At 41.4% G+C, this 25,563-nt stretch overlaps 4 protein-coding genes across 6 annotated transcripts; 2 read left to right on the top strand and 2 right to left on the bottom strand.

The window, feature by feature from the left end:
• Positions 1-1,087: 1,087 nt before the first annotated feature.
• On the top strand, positions 1,088-4,723 carry LOC125762859 (zinc finger CCCH domain-containing protein 13-like). 2 transcript variants are annotated; one of them, XM_049425426.1, is made up of 3 exons: positions 1,088-1,370; positions 1,850-2,105; positions 2,323-4,723. In XM_049425426.1, the coding sequence occupies exons 2-3, from the start codon at positions 1,870-1,872 to the stop codon at positions 4,457-4,459; spliced, it is 2,373 nt and encodes a 790-aa protein (XP_049281383.1). In that variant the 5' UTR covers positions 1,088-1,370; positions 1,850-1,869; the 3' UTR covers positions 4,460-4,723. The 2 variants fall into 2 exon arrangements, with proteins under 2 accessions (XP_049281383.1, XP_049281382.1); XM_049425425.1 differs by having other exon boundaries at positions 1,088-2,105.
• Positions 4,724-4,773: 50 nt separating this feature from the next.
• LOC125762867 (mitochondrial import inner membrane translocase subunit TIM50-C-like) lies at positions 4,774-6,174 on the bottom strand. Its single transcript, XM_049425439.1, has 2 exons — positions 5,906-6,174; positions 4,774-5,832 (listed from the first exon to the last, which is right to left on the bottom strand). The coding sequence occupies exons 1-2, from the start codon at positions 6,114-6,116 to the stop codon at positions 4,814-4,816; spliced, it is 1,230 nt and encodes a 409-aa protein (XP_049281396.1). The 5' UTR covers positions 6,117-6,174; the 3' UTR covers positions 4,774-4,813.
• A 273-nt stretch (positions 6,175-6,447) lies between these two features.
• LOC125762860 (tyrosine-protein phosphatase non-receptor type 9) lies at positions 6,448-25,422 on the top strand. 2 transcript variants are annotated; one of them, XM_049425428.1, is made up of 7 exons: positions 6,448-7,461; positions 14,516-14,749; positions 15,264-15,494; positions 20,688-20,896; positions 22,193-22,798; positions 22,869-23,259; positions 23,336-25,422. In XM_049425428.1, the coding sequence occupies exons 1-7, from the start codon at positions 7,447-7,449 to the stop codon at positions 23,768-23,770; spliced, it is 2,121 nt and encodes a 706-aa protein (XP_049281385.1). In that variant the 5' UTR covers positions 6,448-7,446; the 3' UTR covers positions 23,771-25,422. The 2 variants fall into 2 exon arrangements, with proteins under 2 accessions (XP_049281385.1, XP_049281384.1); XM_049425427.1 differs by lacking the exon at positions 6,448-7,461 and adding an exon at positions 10,387-11,881.
• LOC125762869 (tubulin-folding cofactor B-like) lies at positions 7,531-8,378 on the bottom strand. The gene is made up of 2 exons (XM_049425442.1): positions 8,273-8,378; positions 7,531-8,211 (listed from the first exon to the last, which is right to left on the bottom strand). Exons 1-2 carry the CDS (start codon positions 8,369-8,371, stop codon positions 7,588-7,590), a joined length of 723 nt encoding a protein of 240 aa, XP_049281399.1. The 5' UTR covers positions 8,372-8,378; the 3' UTR covers positions 7,531-7,587.
• Positions 25,423-25,563: the final 141 nt, after the last annotated feature.

The raw sequence follows: 25,563 nt of genomic DNA, 5'->3' as shown, positions 1-25,563 counted from the left end.
TTGAAGCTGTATCTACTCTATGCAAATTCCTTTTCCAACAGTCATCGTTGTTGACTGTTATCAATTGAATTTGTTATCAGAGTTCGATGCCCATAAGAGAATTCTATCAAGCCAGACTTGTTTGCATACTTGTTTGATAAATTTAATGTTAATACTTATACATGTTTTGGAAATATTTGAAACAGCTTTGTAAGATAAAGTAGTAAAAAGCATTGTATCGAATAGCTTCCTTGCGCATGTGAGTGAGCGAGCGCTAATGAGCTAGCTCTTGCGCGATGACTCACGCGAACTACCTACGCATGAACATATAACCGTGTGACCTATAGGTCACTAATCCCAACGAATATCTTGGTTCCTTTTTTATGTATTTTTTATTAAGTTACATCTTATCATTACATGCTATTATGATCCTCTCTTTATAATCGTTTAAAACTTTATCCTCTCTACTATTTTAGCATTTCTTAAAACATGAGTACAACTCCTTTCATGGATGCTCTTTTAGTGTAAGAAATCAGCAAATTTTTTGTTTCAAGAAGATGTTATCCATATCGCCAAAGCCTGAAAAGAAAATCAAGAGTTTGAACACATTTTTCGTTGGACGAAAAGCTTCAAATAATAAGCGGAGACACCAACCTATTAGCTATTCGAGCAGCAAATACACACATTTCTTGATTGTCTACATGCTGTTTTAATCAATTAGCAGAAAATAATTCTTCTTTAGAAATATCAAAGTAAAATCAGTAAATTCTAATTTTGATAATTAAAATTAGGAAACCAATTTTGATTCGCATTCTACAACTGCTCGAAATTTTCCACCAGATGGGAGCAGTTTTATTTTGCGCTTTGGGTCTACGTTTCGTTAAGTTGGTTTCGTTATAACTTTACACATTTCCATAAAGTTTGCACGACCAAACACTTTTATATTTTATGAATGTTTGCAATGTTTTTTCCTTTTTTTCCGAAAAGCTCATAATTACAGACATGAAAAATGTTTTAGTACATTTTCAAAATGGATTTCAAACGATCAACATTACCACAATGTCCAACCTCTCCTATATGTCACTGCGCAAAGTTGTCAAATTTCCCCGGAGAAAAGAGTGGACAATAACAAACAACAACATTGCGATACGTAAATAATCCGCGTGTAGCGACGCAATTTTTATCCATTTAGTGCGTACTAGCGGAGATAAAAACGTTCCAATACGAAGCGTAAATTGTTCTGTTAGTTGTTTTAGTTTGGCTGCAGTAATATAGCCAATAATACCTTCCTACAGTAGCTTTAGTTCAGTGTCTACTTTTTCTTTACCTAAAATTCCTTTGTGTGTTGGCAGTTTGCTGATCTGGCCAGATATGTAGCATTATCTTAGAAGGTAAATATTTGCACTAGGTTTGTGAAATTCATGCCTGTAAAAGCGTTTTCTTTTGAAGAGTAAACGCCTTGATCGTTAGTCAGGTAGCGGATCTTAAGAGATCTTCCCAAGTGTTGGTACAACTTAGAGCCGCTCAAAAATTTTTAGACTTTTGACTGTACTTTAACGGTCTTGCAAACCTTTTTGTTCCCTTGTCGGTGCGATATTTCATTTCTGACCATAGAAGTTAAAGTGGAAACGGGTAGCAAAGGGACAACAGGGTAAGGGCACGTGCCTTTCGTTCTATCCATATGTAGAATACTACATGCCGACTCTTTGAACCGGTTCCCTGCTTGGATGTTTTGTAATAAAAAGAAGGCACATAGTTATAAATATCTCTCTCAGAACGGACGTGTCGGCTCCTGCGCACAGCGCACGCATCAACAGTTAACAAGGAACAGCGGAGGTTAATAAGAATTTACTTTCAATTTTGCTGACAGTATTCTGAAGATCAGCTACGATGGAAGAACCAGATCGCGATTCGGCAAACCTCGATGAGAAAGTGGTCAACGACCCACTGACGGCATCGCACAGCTCGGAAGAGACCGACAGCTGGACATTGCTAGGAAAAGGCAACGATCAGCAGCAGAACGAACCGAGTGGAGTGCAGGAGATCGATAAAGAAGATGTGGCTGCGGAGAAAGGAGCTGGCCAGACCACCTCAAAGCAGCGTCATGATAGTCACCGAAGCACTGAGTAAGTTTATAACTGTTTCTGTTTTAATTGGAAGTGATGAATGCAACAAAGGAAGTGCTGAAAGGAGTGTACGTAGGCGAACATTATTGCGGACTTTGTTCGTTTGTGAGTTAAATATAACCGTTGCCGGAAACTATTTGTACACGTTTGTATCGCGGCGTCTTCTAGATTCCATGCGTTTAGTGACTTGTCATTAATTGTGGAAAATTTGTTTCAGCTCACAGCTAGACGAATCATCCGATGGAATCAGCGTCATCAGTGAGATTGATACGGATAGCTCCGATAAGATGCTTACACAGGAGGAAACGCTTGGCGATCAAGGATCCACGGTTCATTTCAGCCGGAATATTAATCTCAAGCTGCCGGTTTATGCGCCTCTAACACCGCCCTACACCCCAGACGAACCGAAACCAGCAAGGCGAGAAACAAAGGAAACCAATACAGATTTACAGATCAAACGCTCGGACGAACAAACGGTAGAAGCAGTGAATTCGATGGTGGAACATTCCCACCCCCCTGTAAGCAATGCCAGCTGGGTCATATTTAGTCTGATAGCCACCGGCATGGTCGCGGTTATACTCGGTAACTCAATGCGGCTACAGAACCGAGTGGAGGAGGTAAATTTTGAGCACGAGAAACGCATTTCCGAACTGGAGCTGGAGAACAATATTTTGAAGAACGAGATGAACAAACTGCGCCATCTCTACACGCGCTCGGAGTTAGACGAGCAAGTTCAGCGGGCTGAATTTGAGTGGAGGGATGTCCTAAATCAAGACCCAGCCGGTGAAACCACGGAACCGTTGCAGGACGCTGAATTTGGTGAGGAAACACCGGCACCGCCACCGATGAGGAAAGTGCCACCCCAGGATGGTGGTGTGAAACGGAAGGTAGTTTGGTCGGGAGACGAAGAGGAACCGATGCTAATTGTGGACAAGGATTACGTACTGCCGGCATTCTGCTACAAGCAAGATCAAGCCGTGCACGATGATCTGTTCTCTGAGTATAGTGCAAAGTATTGTGACATTAAGAAGCGAAAGATCGAAGCCAAGCAGAAAAAGACCGAATTTCAACAGAAAAAACAATCCAAGCCGGAAAATTATAACAAATTCATCCATCCCAAAGCTTCCGAGCAATCGCAAGAGAAGCGGATCGACCCTGGCAAACCAGCCTCACCATTTAACATTGACTATCAGAAAGCATTTGATGCGATCAAGGCAGAAGGTAGTGTGATCGTGGAAGCTTTGGGTAGCATTTTGGATCTTTCACCCGAACCGGAAGAAATTGTGAAAACGAGTGAAACGCCTGCCCCAACAGATTCTCCCGTGTTACCGGATGCTGAAGAAGTGGTATCAAAATGCTTCGAAAATGGCTGCGGAGAAGAACCTAAAAAGCAAAGATACGAAGATCACAAACAGGGAAAACATTGGGAAAATGAGTACGATAGAAAAGAGGATAACTCAAAGAAAAGGGAAGAAAAAGTATACAACAAACAGAACGAGCATAATATGCGTTCAACCCATGAAGATGGTCGCAAACAAAAGAGTGATAGCCGTGAAGAAATAAGACAATATGATAACAAAGAAAGAAAAAAGGAACACTGGGAAAAGAACAAATATGAACATAAAGAGCAAGAAAAACAGTATAACAAACAGAAGGAGAATAATATTCGATCAGCGCACGAAGATGGCCGTAAACAAAAGAGTGATAGTCGTGAAGAAATAAGGCATTATGATAGCAAAGAAGGAAAGAAGGAATATCGTGAAAAGGATAAACATGATCACAAGCGGAAAGCTGATTATCACTCGGATGATAAGTATCGCAAAAATTATCACCACGACGACGATGATGATGATGATGATCATCATCACAAGAAGAAGTATAAGCAGCGTGAAGAGTTTAAGGAGCGTGACTATAAAGGACAGCCTCATCGTGGTGACCAGCGGCATGGGAGTGGTGAGCGGCCAAAGCAAGCTGCTTACGATTCCGGTGAAGGATCTTACCTAGATGAATATAAGCGAACGGAATGGACCAACGGCGATCGGCGCCGTGACGATCATCAACATTATGACAAACACCACAAAAAGCATGATCGTGATCAGCGCCAGCAACGTGCCGATGGGGATTGGAACGAAAAGAGATACAAGGGCAGAGATGAATACCGCCAGAATGGTGGTAAACATGGAGAACGGGGTTCCGGCGAGCAGCATTGGCAGGAGCGCATGAAAAACGGACGACAGGCCGCCAGGGATGAGCAGAGGCAGCAGATGGAACGGGAAAGTAACTGGTACTTAGAGAGAGGAAATCAGCGCGAAGAGGATCGAATGTTTTCACAGCCAGACAGTCAAACGCGATGAATTCGGTGATCGTTCGTTCGTTCATTCGTTCTGTTTTTTTGCAGCTTCGAAACCAAATAGTAATGACCATCCTATCCGCTGCTTTTAGTTTTGCTTTTACTTTTACGTTACATTGAAATCAGTTTGTGCAATTAATTTCATTGAGTTTCTACTTTGCGAGCTAAATGCTGTTAAATGTAAGCATTAGCTGCTATCGATGCAGCTTAACACATGTTTCAACAGCAGCATTATAATAAAAGTATGTGATATATAAGACTAACCAAAGGCTGACTCTAAAGGCAACGGTTTTTGAGTAAAGTTAACGACGATAAATGTGACATGCTATGGCATTTATTGGCAATACGCACCACGTTTTTAGCGTCCACCGCCTAGAAAGCTGGGTCTCCATCGCTGCACTGCCGGCAGATTGCGTTGTTTTTCCTCGTGCTCTCGTTCGGCCATCTGTTCTGCGAGAATGCGCTGATTTTCACGGAACTTTACCAGCGGATTTTCGAACGATTTGTAGTACGTCATCACATCGCGCACATCCTCAACCTCGCTGGAAGCGATCGTTACCAGCAGCGCCATTAGATCGAACAAACCGGAATCATCATCGTTACCAGTCCAGCGAGGTATGTTGAGCGTATTTTCCGGATGCAGCTTTGTCGAGTTTGGATCCCAATCGATTACAACCACTTTGCTGAGATCCCGGTTAAGGTTGTCCAAATTTTTTACATGATGACCATCGACAAAGTGTGTTGCATCGCGCACCAAACGGTACATGATATAGCCCCGAGGGTCTAGTGCATCTAGTATCGGGAATACGGTCATTCCCTGATCGGCAGTAAACACTACAATCTCGTAGTTTTGGGCCAACGTTTCGAGAAACTTATCGACGCCAGGACGCTTCTTGAAACGCCACCCGGTTTGGTATGTCCAGTCTGGGTGCACCAGCACATCTTTCATCTCTAGCACCAACGTATAGGGTGGCTGTACGTACGGATACTTTAGCGGATCGGGTAGCAGCTTTTCGCGCGAAGGTTCTTGTATCATTTTTTGGTAGTATGTCATCGATTTCCACATTCGTCGAAAGTATTGCTGAAACGTGGGCAGTTCCATGAATTCGTCCATTATGAGGTTACCTTCCGCATCGTGATCCGGTGCACCAAACACCCAAACCATGTACACACAGAAAGCGGACACGGAAAAGCCAAAGAAGACAAACCCTAGCTTCATCCGCTTCCAAGACGATTCCTTTTCCTCGTCCTCTTCTTTGCGTTGCTTTTCTTGCTGCGATTCATTCTCAGTCCCTTCGACTGCGGTCTGCGGGAAAAGTTTCGATAGCAATTGGGGCGTTGCAACGTTTTGCTGCTGTTCACTCGAACCTTTGCCGGCTACGAAAGAAACAACCAAGCTATTACACAACTGTTCCCTTTTTGCTGTAAAGCACGCGTGATCGATACATACAAACTGTCGAGTAGAACCGAATTTGCCGGCCCTGTAAGAATTTGGTGGCGGAGCAGTACGATCGGGCCCACTTTGGGGCGTCGTCCCAAACTTTTATAAAACGCTGACCGGACTGTACACGATTTGTACGGTGCAGGGCGGACGCTGAAATTGTTTGGTATTGACAAAATTGTCTGAAGCGGACAAAATCACACAGGTTTCTCGAAACCATGTTTTATGTTTTGATTGTGTTATTTCAGCATGAAGATTGACATTGGATTTTTCACAGCCCGCAAGAGGCTGACGGAAAGGCAGACATCGGGGGTTGCGGTAAAATGTCATATTTGACATAAACTACACTGCCGAGAACAGGATGGGAAAGAAAATTTAGACAATTTTTAATAAGATATTCCGCTACATCACTTTAAAATTATGTATACGATTTGTGAAGGTTTCTAACTAACAGATTAACGCAGTATCAAATGAAGAATTTATCGTTTGTGGTTGTTCGTGCAACAACTTCGAGCGCCACTGTCAGATGGTCAACTGTCAAACGGCAGTCAGAGTTTACCAACCATTGCAGTTTCGTGTTACCACTGGAGTTCGTCGTGGTTAGGTGGCATACAATTAAAAGAATAGAACAACATAAAATTCCGTGTTCTTCATTCCGATAAACGATATAAAGCACTACGAAATACGCACTCTTGCTACGTACATCGGCAAGTAGTTTCATTCCGCGTTACGGTGCAACTGTAGTGTTACGGCACGCGAATACAGCTGTACAACTCCCAACTGTATTGTGTTTTGGGTGGCGGAATTTCCAAGCACAAAGCGTATAAAAAGCACTCTAAATAGGTTTTGCATCCGCGGCATCATATTTCGTTGTTATAGCCACAGGCAGGTGTTGATCCAATCGCTCCAGCAAGAAATATGTGTTGATCACGCCAAATGCTAGCCACAACTTCTGCGTAAATACGCAACCATAGCCAGTGATTGTGGATTGGTGTCACGAAAGGTCATCAGTGCTTCATTTTGTTTACAGCAAAAGTTAAAGTGACAGTGTGTATTACTGCGTACATGCAAGTTAAACGGGCAATTTTAGGGTGAACGGGGTAAACGGAAGAAGGTGAATTGGTCGTCGCGTAAATCCGAGCATGGATCAGGCCCTCGAGCATATTCGTCACTGCTCGCGATGATTGTAGATTTCGTCTGAAGATAAGTGCTATCAGTGTTGCGTATGCTATCAGTGCACCGAGGATGAGAAGCGTTGTATGACGAAGCGTTCAGTGCGTTAGTTCTATGTGTGTTTGTTGGCTAACAAGTGTCCGTGGTTTAGGTCATTCCGATGTGTACACGCTAGTAAACTCCGATTGGACGCAATTTGACCATTTAGGTGTGCTGCGCTGCTTGTTGTGGAACGGTTCTCAACCAAGGCGGATCGCTGCTAAACATTTTCCAGTCCAAGGACACAAACTCTGAGCTGACCATAACAACCAACCTGCGAACAATATCACCAACAAAACAGTCAGCTACGTCCCGACCCTTACTTTAATCGACAAAACATGGCACAAGAATCGGTAAGTAACGGACAAACGTTTCCACTTTACTTTTAGGGACAAAAAGTCTCCTTAGAATGACTGACCGCGGTTTAAATATTTATTGATTTACGGCACATGGAATGGCACGTCGAACATTGGAATTCCTTACAATTCATCCTCAAAGAGATTCTCCTCTGGTGGAATGTTTACTATCTCGACGGCGTCCAGTGTGACGAAGCTGCCATACTTTGGCCCACAGTCGAAATACCGCTTCCCATCAAAGGTGCCATCGTTCACACCCACTGGTTCATCGAACTTGACTCCGATAAAGATGCCGTGCTTTCCGTCCACCTTGCCCCGGTAAGCAATCTCACCGAGACGGGTTGGTGCACCTTTGGTCATCACCGTGCAACGTTTGCCGACGGTTGCATCCCTTAGCTTTTTCTGCTGTTCCTCCTTGGCATGGGCCCGTGCAGCCATCTTTTGTGCCGCCCGTTCCTCACTGTATCGGCCGAGCTTGTTTTGGCGCAAGTAATTGCGCAAACTATCCTTTCGGCTATCGTATTCTTCGGGAGAAAGCTCGAACTTATCGACGGTGGTGCCATCATCCAACCACGTACAATGGCCGATAACGTGAAGCCGCATCCCATCCTGGACGAAAAAATCTCTGAGCGATTTATGTTCGCTTCGAACGCCACGATCAATGATCTTCTGAAGGAATTGGTCACCGTTGTAAAGTTCCACCTCCATTCCATATGGACTAATGCCGGTAATAAACTCAATAATGTTCTAAAGAAATTGGAATTAGAATTGAAAATAACAGATCGCCAATTCCGGCCCATTTACTTACTGTTAATTCAGCGATTGTAATATTAGGATCAATTTTTCGATCGTACGAAACAACATCACTCGCGGAGTTGCTTATATGTAAGTGAATAAAATCTCCCATTGAATCTGCCAAATTGATAAGAACAAAATTCTAAACCTTTCTCTTTAAAAAACGCCTGAGAACTGTTGTTACTTGAAGCGAAAAGTTTGCTCACTTCACTTCATTGTCATAGCAACCGCAAACATACATTACCAAAACAAACAGAAAGTTTGCTTTGATCGTGTATTTTGGCGTTGGCCATTTTGTTTGTTTTTTAAGTGACAGCAATTCTAGAACAAGGAAGGATCGGATAAATGAAACAGTTTTAATTTATTTGCTAAATTATTTCTCAGTTTTTATCAATTATTATTTGCTATAAAACACACACACCAAACAGTCTTTTTGTGTTAAATTTGTATAAATAATATTCAACTTCAAGATCGTTCAATGAATCGAAAACGAAAAATAAACTTGTATTGATTGTAGTTTAATAGTTTATTTACACTCATGCCTTTCATGTATATATTCAACATCAATTCCAATTTTCCACTTCAACCGTAACAAAACATGGGTTTAGCATGGTTAACGAAGTCAAGGTGGAAACGCGCAACGAACGTAAACATTCCTTATCATAAGGCAATTCTAATCGGTAAAAATACTGAAAAAAACCAATGTGAAAAACAATTAGTAATAAGTATCAATCAACACCATAATTTAAATGCAAACTATTTCATATCCTTTATTGAATTGCAAACACACGACATTAGTTCGTTGGTGGGCAAGTTACGCCAGGGATACATCCGGGGACACACTCGATCATTGGGTCACAGCATGCACTGTGAGGATAATCGCAAACCCATTCGCGAATGTTGAAATGCAGCCCCTCTGGACAGCGCATTTCACAAGCACGACCAGTTTCGCACACATAGTAACGGCCACAATCGCTGTGGGCCAAAAACACTGGCTTCTCTGGATTGCGTGCCGGACATGCGGCATTTGCTTCACAGTTCAGTGGACAGGCGTTGCAGCTATCGTTCAGCGGCTCGGCATCGATTGCCGCCGGAATCGGTTCGGGATGCTCCTCTCCCATTGCTGCACACACCACAATTGCGACGAAAAGGATGATTTGTTTCATCGTTACTGCTTCTGTTGCTGCTACGTTGTATGCCAAAAATCGTTCACTTATTGAAGAATATTTCGTAGTATGTGCTTAATGCAATAAACGCAGCTGGTTTTATATGGATCCTAAACTCGGGAAGATTATCAGACCCCTTTACGCAGTGGTTCCATTAGGAATGTTTTATCGTGTAACACGATGTCCATCAATCATGATTTGCTAAAATATTTCTATGTTTGCGTATTTTTTCTAAAAACCGCAAACAAGAACATGTTTCGGGAATTGATGGAACGCTTTGGAGTATCATTTTTTTTGTTATGTTCTTATCATTTGAATTAACTTTTTGGCAAAATGTTTCTTGCTGCAGAAGTTTGCAGCTAATTGCATTAGCAATTGATTAGAAGTATGGAACTTTAGAATGATTTTATTAGTTTAAAAAAAATACAGCTTGAAGCTGGTCCAAATGAGATCCAATTCACAATCGCCGATGTATAGGACTCCACTTAGTATAGGCCATATGTTATTGGCTTTATTTTTAAAGCTTATTAACTAATTAACGTTGTGCTGGATTATCCGTGTAGCTCGGAAATGACAGTAAAAAGACAATCCGCGTGTTATCCGTTTATCCGGTCAACCACAGTATTGAAAATTTAATTATAACTAGAATAGCTTAAATGGATAACAAAAAATCAATCAATCTTCATTCCAGTTTCCTTTGAAATCGTTGACGAGATTAGATTTTTTTTCTAGCTGCAATTCTCTTATCAGTATCCATGTTAATGACGTACATACATTTTTTTGTTTATAGCCTGGATAGCAAAATTTGTATAAAATATCGTAATCTATTAGATAACCGCAATAATTTTATAGTTATCTTACTTCTTTTGTCATAATTATTATAAGTAAGAAAAATAATATATTTGTTGCACAACATGAGCAACAAAATATTTTTTTCGGTTTGAGATAACTTTTTTTAAACCACTTGATCACCATTTTATTCACTGAAAAGTCTGACAAAATTTACTAAATTATTTTGAAACATATAAAACATTTTACGGATAGAAAATGTATGGCTCACTACTACTACTATCACTACGATTCGGTATAGTTTGTAGTGAATTAACCTAAATTCTCTTCCCACTTTCCTGACAAAACAGGTCGAAAGATTTGTAGAAAGATATGCAATGAAATCCTCTCCAGCGCGTAAGGGGATTTATGTTGGAAAGAGCGCGCGTAGCATGAGCATGATCGCGGCCATAGCTCTCACCAGCTCATCCGCTCCGTTGTATCATTATAGTGCCTTCGCTCTTCGAAGATATTATACATGGCCCAAGTCTCGGCGATCGAGCACCGTTCGTTTGCGATCGTGTTTCTCGACGGAGTGAGGCTGGAATTTTCCAGCGATCCGGTTGAAGTGTGGTGCTCCAGCCGAAGTGAGCGCACGCTTTCCGTGCCGGGGATCCGACCGATTGATTGATCGTAGTGGTAGTGCAGATGCAATGCAACGAGGTGCCCCAGGTCTAGTCGGCGGCCGCCCAAGAAACCCCAACGTTTCGCGGTGAAAAGAAAGAAAGCCCATTTCTTCAACAGTGTATGTTCAGTGGTGATCGCGACGCGTGCTTGCGAGAACACATATTCGCCAGACGCAAGCGATGAGTTAGACATTACGCATCACTCGATCAGACGGCACAGTTTCCGGTATTATTTTTGTGTGTGGAATCACTTGTAATCACTTGAAAGAAGGGAGGATATTCATCATGCGTGAACTGCGAACTTTGTGAAAAAGTTTTACCAAAACTCTGCTGTGAAGAGAAGACAACGCAAGATCACGATCGTGTCAGCAGCGTCTTGTGTTTTTTTTTTGCAAACGACCAACCTCATCTCATAAAGAAAACCACACAGATGCTGTAGAGCGTGTGCGTGTGTTGGTGCCACACGGTTTATGCTTTGGGGTGCGAACTTCCTTCACGGTGGTAGTGCTGTTCCGTTATAGTGTGGTGTCGTTATTAAATCGGGCCGCTGCTCTCGGCAGACGCTGACCTCCGTCAGTTGCAATTTACTCCGCAACATGTCGGAAAAGTAAAAGATCTGGCCCTGCGGAGAAATGTAGCAAAATGTGAAAGTGAATCATCATCCTCAGCCTTTTTTTTTACGTGTGCGTGGTGGCATTATATTTGTTGTGAGCATACAAGCGTTCAATTTGATACTTCCGTTTTTTTTTTGTTGGTGTTATTGAAATCTCTGAAGAAGCAACAGGAAAAGAGAGTGAAGAAGAGAGCAAAAGAAGAAAAAGAAAAAGGATAAAAGCAATGCGTAACTTGCATTTAGTTTAGTGATTTTGTGAAATGTATTGTTTTTGGTATAAAACTAAAAGAAAAAACCAGAAATACCGGGCTGCAAGTGTGTGAGAGTTGATAATGAAAAAGAAAAATAAGATCACCATCATGGATCTTGTCCTGCTTTGGGCCTTGAAGGTAAAACAAAAAAAACGATATATTGCAAACTTTATCGCTTCGAAATTGTCTCCTTACACTGTGTTGCGATTTACAGCACCCCTTAATGGGGGTTTTCCACCAAAAATATTTTCATTTTTACGAAACATTATAAAACGTGGTACGAAAACATCGCTTTCGCGTCGTGTGCGAAACTTGGCTGAAAGTGTTGCAAAATGTCTTTTATGTTCAGTGACTGAAGATTAAATGAGTGCAATCCACTGAATGGGGTGTAATAAATAGGAATTGTATTAACGAGATTTGGTGTTATATGAGAGTTGGCAATAGACTTATTGTTGGAAAAAAAACAACTCTTACCTTATTGGTGGTATTGGTAATAAAGGAGAATTTATTGTAAATTAAGAATTTAAATGCCGTTCATTGGCTATTGCTAAAAGCTATCATTATGAGTTGTGGCTTTCAATAAGCGCCTCAGACTCTGTCTCCAATAAGTTTGACCAGGCCGGACTCTAGCGAACGAATGCGGTAGGATTCAGTTCACAGCGTCGATAAACATAATTACCATTTCCATCAATTTGACCTATTTCTTTCCGGTCATATATTCAAATGAAGCAACGAAACGTGTACGTATGTGTCGCCCGGAATATCCAATGCACTGGCGAAGAATTAGTTCACATTCGCACACACACTCACACACACAAATGCAACACGTGCACCGACCACTGATCGCGGCTCAGCATCCGGACGGGGACCAGCTTCAGTTTGTAAGCGTACGGTTTCTTGTTGGCCGGTCATTTGAAGCCTTTGAGAAACGGATACATCTAACTGCCTCACGGTGATTATGACCATGATGATGACAATGTTCACTCTCTTTCTCTCTCTCTCTCGGTCTGGTGTGTGTGTTGGCAGCGGTAGTTGCGGTTTGGTACATTAGCTTTGTACCAGTAAGAACCTGCTTTACTTGTTCGCTTTGCAGTCGACTTAATCTAGGTAATGTTGAAGATATGGCAAAAACCTGCTCCTGCGGTACCACTCGGTCCATTGCTCAGTTTTGGATATCTTCCGATTGCAACCCCCCCTCGTGTGCGTGTGTGTATATCCTTCGCCAGCAAGAAGCCATTTCCTGACGATACCGGCCGGCGTTGATAGCTTCCTTGTTCTTCGTGTTTGTGGTGTAGATTTTTGTTGTTTGGTTGCGGTTTTCCGCTTGATCCGCTCGCTAGGTTTCATTTGCTTGGAAAAGGTCGAAAATCGGTCAACGAACGGGTTTCCTCAAATGTTGGGAGCGTTGTTAACGTTAAAGTTGCAATAATTGCAACTTGCACCCCGGAGCCCAAGAGTAAGAAAACTTTATTATACGATCCCTTTACGCGAAGGATTTTACCGTAAACAAATCTCAAGCCTGCATTAACCAATTTATGCTAAAGTAATTGGAAAAAGGGGGCTTGGGTCGGTTGAAACATTAGCGGGTGAAATTAATACTTGGGTGAAAAGAAGAAGCGAATATTAAAATTAGGAAAATATTTTCTTTAAAAAAAATTAATTCGTGTGTGTGTGTGTTCTCAATAATGAAAAATGGAATTATATCTATATTGAGCTTGTGGATTTTCCATGTTCAAATTAAATTGTACGCAAACTTTCTTTTCCGATCACGATCCCTCCCGACCCGGGCTCCACACGAGCTCCAATCATTCATAGCCAAATTCGATAAAAAAAAGCTCTCGAATCCGGCCTTCATCGTCGTACACGACCCAACAGATGAGGTATTTCGCTATTTCCCGAAGACTTTCGCCGTTGTGCTGTTCCGAATTGGAACCGTTATTGGAAGCAGCAGGCAGGCAGGCAGACCGGGCCACATTGAGATCGCGCTGGTAGTGTTTGTAGGTTTTATCGTGAAGAAAAGCAACATTTTCGCCATACTCCTCAATTCATATCTCTTTCCCTATTGCTCTTTATTCGCTGTTTTCAATTGTTCACTTCCATTCCTTTTTGAGAGCAGTTCCTAGAGATTTCAACGTCAGGTACTGGATGGCTTTATAACTGGTCTGGCATCAATTTGATCGAACCATCGGTTAAGAAACAATAGTTGCGTAGATAACTTCAAATTGGAGATATGCAGTCAGCCTGTTCGGAACAATCAAATCATATTTAATTGCATTTTCTTAACGTATTTTTGGTGTTTGTTTAAGCTTTTAGGAAGATTTTTATCAAAAAATATCGAAGTCCAAAGAGTAAACTCATCTCTGAGATCTCTATTTCTTTAAATGTCGAAAGGATTTTCTTAAAATAACGTTTTGTCGATCGGGATCCAGAATTTCTCAAAGACCTCTTCGAATTGACTTGAAAAAAATGCATTCCTGTTGTTCCCGGTGTACTAATTTTGTGCTCACGGGAAAATGTTCCGCTCTGAAAACAAACACTTAATTGCGCACACCTGAACTCAGTGGAATGGAGTTTTTTTTCTTTTCTAGTTGTTGATTCAAACTTGCATTTAATGCTAACTGTTTTTTGCACAACATTTGCAATACAGCTGTATGAATGTAATATAATATAAAGTGTATGAAACATCTCCATCGTTAGTCATCCGTGTGTAACGTTGAAATCGCTAATACATTTTTTCTGTCTTCTTTCATTTCGGTACATCTCTTTCGACAGGTCGTAAAACAATTTATCGATCGGATCAATAGCTCCAACAATGATCCGAACCGAAAGGCGGTGACACCGGCCATCGCAACCCGTTTCCTGCTGGCACGTAAATATGACATCACGCGCGCAATGGCGCTTTACGAGCAGCATGAGCTGATCCGGCAACGCGAAGGATTGTACGGCTTCGATCCACTAAATGAGCCACTGCGAGCAGAGCTAGAGACTGGGAAGTTCACGATCTTGGTAAGCACAGCGTTCTATTGCTTATTTTAATGAACTGTTTCTTTTTTTTGGTATTTCAAAGTAAGAATATGATTAAGAAAGGTTAAGAGTAAGCTTAGTTTGTCGTCTCATGTCCATTTCTTCCGAACCGGATATTGTACATCCGCTACGAGTTGATGAATGTGTCGATCGATGTCTTCTCCGCAAGTTCGCGCACACATTGACCGTCATATGTGTAGATGCCGAGTCACGCAAGCATGTTAATGCGACTGAAGAATTATTCCACAAAGTGTGATATTTTGCCTGAATCTGAAGTTCAAGAATGCGATCATCTTTCTCTTGACTTAACGATCTTCTACGACGTCTGGATGTGATGCGATCCCGTGATCTTCACATTGTCTCGTGAGCCTAATGTCCTATAGCCAATTTTCCAAAAGTGGAGGCTATTAGTTTGTCTAAAAGTGATAACGATCCTGTCCAACATAATTTATTATCATGTTTAACAAACTATTTTTCTTTCCAATTTTCCTTGCAGCCCGGACGAGATGCCAGTGGTGCAGCGATCGCTCTGTTTACTGCCAATCTGCACTATCCGATGACCGTGACCCATAAAACGACGCTGCAAGGTGTTGTTTATCAGCTGGATGTAGCGTTACAGAGCACCGAAACACAGAAGGCTGGCTTAGTATTCATCTACGATATGAGCACTTCGAAGTATTCCAACTTTGATTATGATTTATCACAAAAGATCCTCACACTGTTAAAGGTAATTGAACATAGTTTAATGTAAGGTATTCAATGTTCTCTGGGTTAGTTATCTCTGGGTTAAGATCGCTTTACAAATCTTTTGTAGAGAAATGAGCATATGGAGTACTTTCCTTCGAAGATTTGGGAATAGCTGGAGCAATTATGACTCACGAGCTTGTTTCGCGGTTAGAAAGTATTAAGGATGCGTTAATTTTGTCGTTAATAGAGGTAATAGTTGATCCCTGGTTGCGGCATATAATTCATTTCCTGAAAAAAAATATCGTGTCCCAAAATTGCCAATACACGATCACTGGTTAATTTATTCACACCTTATGTTTGGTGCTATTTGGCAGTAGCTCCTCGTGTGTGTAGTGATGACGAAGGTTACATACGACTTTCGCGCCCACGACTATGAAGCTAAGTTCGTTCGCTGACCAAGCCGATCGGCGCATGCGGTTGTTGTTAGTTGGTTCCCAGCCAGGGTGACCGAACATTCCGTGGCGTGTTGTGTTGCGTATGGCGCGGATTATATTTGATACGTCATAATTACGATAGCACATATCGGTGTCCCCGGGGGTGTAGTGTGTCTTTGTTGCCACGTGCTTGTTTGTTTGTGTGAGTAGTTCGTGCCCTCAACATGGTCGTACACGCGATATCCAAATTGTTTCAATTGAGACACGCAGCCACACGGTCGTGTACGCCATGGCGCATATATTGTTCCTAATGTCTGTGTGCCATGGTTAAGCACTGTGTGTGATCGCGTATACCTTCGCGTACATATACGCAGCGGAAGTCCACTTCTACGCTGTCGCCTGTGAAGAAGAAGCAATTTGTACGCGGTGCAAAACGGCAAGCCAACGCGCAAGCCGACAGTAAGTGAAGGCAGTGGAGCTAAGCAAACGGCGCACACTACGGATTTCCTGGAAGTCGAAATACACACGCCTGGATGGCTTTCGAACGTCGATGAGGCAGTCCCAAGTCCATCTTGGGAGAGATATCACCTGTTGTTCCGCTGCTTTTGGTCGCAATGAATGAATTCAAATTCCGAGGTAGATCTGTCAGAGTGTAATGAAGTTAAGCAGAGAGTGTGTGAGCAAGAGGACATGATCGTTTAAGTTTTGGTTTGTAGTTGTTGATTTATTTACCTATTCAACAGTTACTATCTGTAGACGCCACGACTGGTTTTTGTTTAGCGCTAAGGCGTGTTGTCATTCATTAAGTCATCGTGAAACCTAGTGGTTCTGTTAGCAACATTTACCCGATCGATCAACGCATGCGTTTGCTTGAAGTACGCGAGCTAAGTGTGTGGGGTTTTTTTTTGTTTTCGCTCGATTCACTGATCTCATCAGTGTCAGTGCATCTGTAGAGAAGCGGTCACATTAGAGCTGTGTGCTGTGAATGAATATTTAAGTTAACTACGTAGTTACGATCAAGTAGTGTTGCCTCATGCACCGTGCAAAGTGTTTTTATACTGAGATATTGAAGTTTGGACATTCGATGTTGTGTAAAGTGTGAAGAATTATGTGTGTCCACAAAGGATTCCTAATTCGTTCTTGAATGGTTGTGAATTCTCCGGATTTGGAAGGTCTAGAATAGAGCTCTTGAGCAATAGAAGATCGGATTTAATAATAGCTGCATTGAAAAGTTAATTGTCGTCTGTTCATCACTCCATCACATTCTCCATCACACCATCCATCACTAATTTGCTTGGAATATACCGTGTTAGAAGTACACAGGACACAGCCAGTAACAACGCTTGTCTGAAGTTTTCCACAGAAATGACTACAAGAACTCTGGAAATTATAGTATCAGTAGTATTAGAAACTTTTGAGATTAGTCTATTTGGCGCAACTGGAGGTCAACGAACTCCATTTATCCTTATACCAAGATACAGAATCCGCCAATGAAGAATAACTTCAAATGTTGTCAAATTTGATTGGTTGATAAAATGTTTTAACCTCAAAAACCAGAAATTCATTTTCATTTTTTGGTAACAGTATAAATAAACAAGGAGACTTTTGTTCTCCTCGTTCTCGTTGCTGAAAAAAGGATACACAGAGGTCATTGAACTCACTGTAGCTAGATTTACTCCAATAACTTGTACTTACGTGAAACAAATTGACGTTACTCATTTGTTTGTTTAAGATCTTCGTAAATAAAACATACACAATGTGGTCTTCAGGTTCCATAATGAATGAAATTAATTGTTACGAGAATTACAATTGTTTCATTTAACATTGAAGTATTATATTTCTGCACTCCACTCTCAAGTAGCGTGAAGTCGTACTCAAAACTCAAAACATTCTCGCTATAATCAATTAAACATTTCTTGAAATACCTAGATATTCTAAATTTCATTCATCCCATCTGCTTGTTTCGCATATAGCGTTAACCTGTATATTTTCATAACAAACGCATCGCTATATCCTATTTTGCATTTCCTTTCGCATCGGGCAAGGACGTTTCAACGTTATCCTGACAGCAATGTTGCCGTTCTCGCTGCGCGCGTGTGTATGTGTGTTTGCATAGCATTTCTATGATGTGCGTTTGGTTGTGTGTACGAGAGGGTCTCTCTCTCTCTGCGTGTGTGTGTGTGGATGTGTCAATAAAATGCGTGTGCGTGAGGTGTATTTAAGGCGCACGCGTTTCTCAATGCTAACACGATGGGAACGATATTCGGGTTTGTGTTGTGTTGTGTTGAAGCACATACATATGTACGGTTTGTGTGTGCACGGAAACGCAAGCGCATTTCGTGCTTTTCCCCCAATCGTATTTTATTGCACAAAACCATTTTAACTACACAACTACAACCGCTGTACAACAAAATCAGCGCCATATTAAACGAAGTGACCACACTAATCAGTATGCATCAACTTCGTTGCGCGGTTGATACGAATAGGCAAAGCACACGGGAACGGTGTGTTGATTTCGCGGTGCCAAAAAACAACCCCTAAATGTTTTGCTGTCAGTTTTTTGGCAAAGCTATTTCTGACACTATACTGCGTACCAACGTTTCTGTGCGTTACAGGCCGTGAAACCGAGTGTATTGTAATTAGTTGGCTAAGGTGTAAAACATCTCGGAAAATTGTTGCTAGGATAGCCGCTTGGTGAATTTGTGCGACATCTTTTAGTGATGTGTGTTGCTGTCCTCCACATTACAGGAAAGGTGTTTTGTTTTCGTACGTGAAAATCCTTCGGCGTGCATTTGTGAGTGGTGTGTCCTCAAGGCGAAAAAGGGTTTTCTTTTGCACCCCCCCTTCACCCCGTGTGGCGGCTTCTTCCTCAGCAAATCTGCGAATTTGTGTCGTGCGTCTACACACCTGCATGTGCAGCTGGCGTAGGATTTATGAAACGCAAGAGTGTATGGTGAAAAAAGCAAAACGAAACGGATAGTCAATCCCCTTTTTGGTGGTGCTGCTACCGCGGCAAGTGTGTTATCGATTTTGTGGAAAAAATCATTTCCGTCCATCCCGTGTGCAAGACGCGCGTTTCGTTTTGAGGGGCAAAAGTTATAAATATTTCCTTTGTTCCGTACGGATTTGCCAATTGGCCCCAGTTGAACCGGTTGAATATATTGTGTGGAAAATTGCCAACGCAACGTTACTGCTACTGCTGGTCGCAAAACTAACAAATGTGCTCTGTCCCGCGACCGTCACCGAAAACAGGCTGTCCCTTCGTGAAATATTAAGGATACCAGTGTGTAAAAGCGAGTGGAAGGGAAAGAACAGAAGAAAGCATATACATCGAAGGTTAGTATGATAGAAGAGAGGGGTTTGTGGTACATTTGTTAGAAACAAATGTTTGGCCTGGCAACCTTTAATATCGGATTTTTGGTGCGTTTCGTGAATAATACAACGAATGTCAAGAGCATCGATCCTGTTGTACGCATTTTTTAGTTTTGTTTATCTACGCACAATAACCCCGCGGATGTCTTATCAACCCACGTATTTTACTTCGAAGGTTATGTGAGAAATCAATTGTGGTTTTATGAAGGAAATGGTCGATTGAAGTCAGTAAAGGCTTGATATTATAATGACAAAACTAAGTAAAACCCTTTAATCGATCTTTAGGCCATTATGAGCAAAAAGACGCTAAGAGAAGAAGACAGATTCAAGTTGTTTTCCACCAGTGGAGAAGTGATCGTGAAAAAGTGGTTCATGTTTATATAGTTTACTAAACCAAAACCCCCCCCCCCCCCCAAAAAAAAAACACAGCAACCCATCCATTCCGTCGCCTAGGTACGCGATCAAAATGTTGTCCTTGTTCAAGGGCGTGATGATGTTGGCTTTCCGATCCAAACCCGTTCTAGATTTCCCTTGCAAAGGGCTAAAAATATAATTCTTGGTTTTGCGTGACATTAATAAGACGCATCGCATTTAAAGTTTTGTTTTTGTAGTTTTTTTACGTGTCTCATTATTTGTGAACAATACCCCGAACCTTCGGTACATTTGATGAAGTTAATGATGAATTAATTAATTGAATTGATCTGTTTGTTAAAAGGGTCTACCAACACATGGTAGATCGTTTTCGTTATTGGATTAAAATGGAACAACAAAAAAAAGCGCGCATCGTACATATCCCCGTCACTACTATTAGTGAAATGTTCCTATTTTTAGCTGGATTTGCCGATACGCTTTTCTGGTTGCCGGATACGTTGTTGTAGAAGAAGCATCAGAAAAAAGCCACGAAAATTTGTTAAAAAAATTCTACAAACCTTCAGTATTGTAAATTTCTAATTAATTTGTAAATATTTAATTACTGCTAGTTGTTTGTTGGAAACAAAATTTCTTCATTGATTTGTGATTAACAAATCAAATATCATTTTTGGTAAAACACACGACTCGGCTTTAGAAAAAAAAATACTTTCATCGGCAAGGCTATTAAGGTAAACGTTAATCAGCAACGAGTTTCTGAGCCATTAAGAAGATGAAAATAATAGGAAGATTTCGGTAGATGCTAGTGCTGTGCAATCTATTCATGCCGAACCGCCTTGGTATCAACGTTGACCCACTTTTTTCAGCCCACTGGCTCAGCTCAACTGCCCTATTTAACTTGATGCAACACACGACGACGCTGTGCGTTCATATTTCGCAAATATTTTACGAGCTTTTGTAATTTATTTAGTAAAATTTAGTGAAAATTTTCACCAATGATTTCTTAATACATTTTTTATGTGAGTTCTAATGTCTCTCTCTCTCTCTTTGCTTTCCAGGGCGGATATCCTGCACGGCTGAAAAAAGTCCTGATCGTAACGGCACCGCTTTGGTTTAAGGCACCGTTCAAAATTCTACGATTATTTGTGCGCGAAAAGTTGCGCGAACGTGTCTTTACCGTATCAATACCACAGCTGAGTTTACATGTTCCTCGGGAATCGCTGCCGGTTCGGTTAGGTGGTACCTTAGAAGTCGATCATTCCTCATGGTAAGTAAGCTGCCAATGCGACAAATCAGTTGTGCATAGCGTTAAGGCGTTAAGTAATGTTAGCAAACTCTAGCTAAGGTTCTTCACATGCCATATTCCTTCTCCGGTCCGGTTTGTTATGTGGTGTGGGTGGTGGCTATTGTTCTTTTTTCTCCCCCTTAATTGCGCATCTTTCACTATCGCCAACGACGAATTTCGTTACCAATAAGAAAGCGAGAGCATTGAACATTTTACGAGTATTTTTTTTATTTATTTTGTTGATGTACCTAGCTTATCACTCATGATATCAAAGAATATGAGTTTTGAGATGTGGTGGTAGTCCTTTGGATATTCTAGGGGTTTCCAAATTCCACTGTTTGTCCCTATAAAAATCAAAAACATCTCCTTTCGCAGGACGCACAAATCATACAGTTTCTGGGTGTTGGACTGCGTCATTTATTGTGCATGCCAAGCTTAAGGTAAAACAATGAAACACAAAAAGAACAACAACAAAAAAACAATCTTTTTTCCTCATCAATTATTGCATCCTTGTAATCGAGCATCAGAATTTTTTCACTGATTCATAATCGCTCACGCTCAGCTACATAACATTTACACGTTTTGTAAAACACAATTAAAGAAAATCATGTGTTTTGTGGATTTTACAATGTTTTTGATTTTCCATCGGCATCATCATTAGCTAAAAGATAAAAGTTAAAGTTAAAAATTGACTTACATTAAATATGTGACTCGTGCTAGAATAGGAAGCACTTTGCCATTTTTTTTTTTGTAAAATTTATCTTCATTACTATCTGCAATGATAAAATAATAATTAACTTTTATACCAAAGAAGGTTTGTGATTTAATTATGATAAATAGTAATTAAATTTGTTTGAGTGAAGAGTTAATAAATTTGTTCATAAAGCAACGAGATTGTTACCGTTTCTGTACTGATATATTAAAGATTATCAGTATTTCTTGCTAAGATTATATATTACATTACATTGTTATGGTGCTAAACATGCCTCATGTTTTGTTTGGACATAATTCTGCTTGGTAAATCCATCTTATTGCACTTATCGTAAGTACCGGTAGAATAAGTGTGGTGAAGGCATTTATTTTAGTTTTATTCTCTTCCTGATCATTTTATGGGTTTTTGTTTTTTTCTTCTTCATATTTGTACAGATTTTATTTTCCCATACCCCACAGTATTGAAGATAGACACACATTGTAAAAGCGGTGCATATTCGTGTCTGCACTCATACAAGAAACAAAAGCGAATTAAACAAAATCATTAATTATGTTGTATAATTGCAGGTTATTACATTGTTACAAATCGATGACGAATCGTGAAGACGAAATTATTGCGACAGCGGGCCAGCAACAACAGCAGCCACCGGATTCTCAAAACAGCTCCACTAGTGTGGCCGGACCGAATGCTGGCAATGCAGTGATGGGAAGTGCAGGAATAGCGGCAATCGCTGCCGGAACCGGGCCGCTCGATGCACACCATTTGCTAAGTGGCGTCGGTTCGGAACTGGTGGACGTTGCATTCGTCGCTACGCATAACCATCGGGCAGTGTCGCCCGGCAACAATGGGACGCTGGTGGAGGATCACTTAACGGTGGATGATATTAGTGACATTGCTGCGGTGAGTGTCAATCAACATCTACCAGCGAACCATGCGAGCACTGTTGGGCATCACAATCACCACACCGCCAACTCGGAACTGTGGACAGAAAACCCGCCAAGTAGCGCCTCGTCAGGGTTTAGCGATGATGACAGTTTAGCCGGTGCCGAAGGTGATCCAAAAACGATCGAACAGATTGTGCAGATGGTGCGCGAGCGGGGTAAGATGGGATTGATTCGTGAGTACACCGAAATCAAAGCCCGCGCTCCGGATGGTACCTTTACGCATGCAAAGTATGTATGGTTTTGTTTCGAATAGTGAGCGTTTGTTAATGATCGATTTCCTACCCGGGCACTGTTACAGGTTGAGAAACAATTTAGGAAAGAATCGTTACACGGATGTGCTCTGCTACGATCATAGTCGCGTCGTATTGTCGCAGGAGGAGGAAGATCCTACGACGGACTACATCAACGCGAATTTCGTGGACGGTTACAAACAGAAGAACGCATACATCTCCACACAGGGTCCACTGCCAAAGACATCGTATGACTTTTGGCGCATGGTCTGGGAACAGCACTGTTTGTTGATCATCATGACGACAAGGGTGATGGAGCGGGGTCGCGCCAAATGCGGTCAGTATTGGGAACCAAGCGAAGGTGGCATAGCGGAGTACGGTTCATTCCGATTGCGGACAATGTCGATAGAAACTAATGAAGATTACACCGTGGTGGAGTTGGAAATAAGAAATATTAAGGTAAGAAATCTTTCGTGTGGCGATTGATTGATGAACCAATGTATTTATAAGGTTGATTTTTGCTTTATTTTTGCAGACTGATGAGGTAAGGTGCGTATCCCATTGGCAGTTTACCAGTTGGCCAGACTACGGTGTGCCCTCGTCGGCTAAGGCTATGCTAAATTTCCTGCAACGTGCCCGCGAAAAGCAGGCAGAGATGGTACAATGTTTGGGTGATCTTTGGGCCGGTCATCCCCGGGGTCCCCCGATAGTGGTTCATTGTAGTGCCGGAATCGGACGAACGGGTACATTCATAACACTGGACATTTGTATATCGCGCCTAGAAGACGTTGGTACGGCCGACATTAAGGGTACGGTAGAGAAGATACGTTCGCAACGGGCATACTCAATACAAATGCCGGACCAGTATGTGTTCTGTCATTTGGCCCTGATTGAATATGCGCTCTCGCGCTCCATGCTGCAGTCAGTGGATCTTTCGGAGTTTGACGATCGGGACGAAGAATCTGACTAGAAACGGAAGACAGCAACGTAAGTGAGCAAACGAGCCAGCACAGTAAGCGTAATTTACAAGCGTCTTTGTGATCTGCGACGATGATAACAGGCCATTATTGGCTACCGATTGGTGTGGGGTATGGCTGGAGAAGGTGACAAAGACAAGCTGTCTTTGGTTGGTACGATGAGCAAACTGTTGTTAATCTACTAAACGCCACTTTAAACTGTTCAACCTTTTTAACCCAATGCATGGTTATTTTTCCGTGTGATCAGAGTAAATGCCAATCACTTTCTCACAGCCGTACGATTTTCTGCAATTGGACCATATACATGCGGATTCAGTTTACGGAAAGCGCGTGAGTTGCTTTTTTCTGTTTTTTTTTTGGAGTAACGTAATATTGTTTTTAAACTGCAAAAGCATAATGCGGCCCAGATTCTATCCACTATAAACAGAAGACCTGACTGTCAATATGCAAAATACCAGGAGATATTAGATATTACATACTATTACATAGCGAAGCGAGATATGGGCAAATTACGAAAGGGATTTGCTGTGGCTAGCATACCCTTCTTGCGGATGGCGTCTTTTTCGGCTTTTTGTCAGTGTGATTTAACACCAAAAACAAACATACTACCCAATTACTTTCTTCCAATAAGTATCCCATTTCATTACAACCAGAGAAGGAGCGAAGCGAAGGTAAACAAGTCCATTGGAAAAATCGTCGCGAAGAATTGTATAGCTTCGTGATACAAATAGATTTCAGCCTGTTTCTACTATTGCAGTTGAATGGTAAAGTCTCTTGCTATCAGCTAAAAGATCCAATAATTGTATGATAATTAAGCATAATTCTTTTGAAATCGTTGCATTTTCAAAACGACAAACTCTAGCGAAGAAGCAACATAAACGACTAACAGAATATCCAGTCCAGTGAAAGGTGAAGAATCAATTATATATGTGTGAAAATCCATTGAACCTAGCGCGAAACAAGTGCTATAAGAAGAATGCGAGGAAATAGAGAAAAGATATCAAAGTTTATTTTTTCTATTTATTTTAACTTTAGTGAGGAAGATATTCGTAAGTACATGTAGTAATATTTAAAACTAGTAGGAATAAAAAGAAATAATTTGAAGGCGCCGGCCGTGTCGTGGGGAGAAAGATAAAATACAAACAAAACAATAAGTAGACTAAAAACCAGTTCCGTAAATAAATATCGACCGTGCGTGAATGCCTGAATGGCACCGGCATACAACACTTGGACAAACCCGCATTATTCATCTTTGTATTGTACAACTGACCGTCAGCTTTTTGCTCACGGACAAATAACGAGTGAGGGCAGATAATCAAACGGTATTGTCGTAAACATAAGCAAACGTTAACTTCGCCGGGTCGTCCGTTTTTCTTTACTCGCAATAGCAAATCCGACGAGTGAGTGTACCGAACTCTGCATGCAATCGTCTACAACTTCACACATCCTAACGCTCGAGATTTCGATTGAACAAGGCAATTCGTTTTCCTCCTTTCCGTAAGATAAGCAAAGCATGTTCGTAAGATGCTCTTTCAAGCTGCTGATACACCGCTTGCGAGAAACGTACTGAATCATGTAAAAGCCAGTGGTAGATAATTGTGAGGGTCGAATGAAGTCTAAAATATAGCCCAAAACAAATGGTTAACGATCGTTCTGTTTAACCTTCTCATCAGAAAGAAAGAAATTGTGTCTTCCATGGATGGTTTATTGTTTTGGTGAAGGCTAAACAAATGTCCCACAAATAAGTGCTACCTGCTTGAATATATTCGTACAAAAAAATTGCAGA

Source organism: Anopheles funestus, chromosome 2RL, assembly GCF_943734845.2.
Source record: "Anopheles funestus chromosome 2RL, idAnoFuneDA-416_04, whole genome shotgun sequence".
Taxonomy (NCBI): Eukaryota; Metazoa; Arthropoda; class Insecta; order Diptera; family Culicidae; genus Anopheles; species Anopheles funestus.
This window is presented reverse-complemented; position numbering and strand designations above follow the sequence as displayed.

Coding starts and splice junctions, on each gene's coding strand:
- LOC125762859 (XM_049425426.1), top strand. CDS start 1,870: ATGGAAGAACCAGATCGCGATTCGGCAAACCTCGATGAGAAAGTGGTC. Junction 2,106..2,322: donor GATAGTCACCGAAGCACTGA/GTAAGTTTATAA, acceptor AATTTGTTTCAG/CTCACAGCTAGACGAATCAT.
- LOC125762867 (XM_049425439.1), bottom strand. CDS start 6,116: ATGGTTTCGAGAAACCTGTGTGATTTTGTCCGCTTCAGACAATTTTGT. Junction 5,833..5,905: donor TCGGTTCTACTCGACAGTTT/GTATGTATCGAT, acceptor TTTCTTTCGTAG/CCGGCAAAGGTTCGAGTGAA.
- LOC125762869 (XM_049425442.1), bottom strand. CDS start 8,371: ATGGGAGATTTTATTCACTTACATATAAGCAACTCCGCGAGTGATGTT. Junction 8,212..8,272: donor TTACAATCGCTGAATTAACA/GTAAGTAAATGG, acceptor CAATTTCTTTAG/AACATTATTGAGTTTATTAC.
- LOC125762860 (XM_049425427.1), top strand. CDS start 11,825: ATGAAAAAGAAAAATAAGATCACCATCATGGATCTTGTCCTGCTTTGG. Junction 14,750..15,263: donor CTGGGAAGTTCACGATCTTG/GTAAGCACAGCG, acceptor TTTTCCTTGCAG/CCCGGACGAGATGCCAGTGG. Junction 23,260..23,335: donor TGGAAATAAGAAATATTAAG/GTAAGAAATCTT, acceptor TTATTTTTGCAG/ACTGATGAGGTAAGGTGCGT.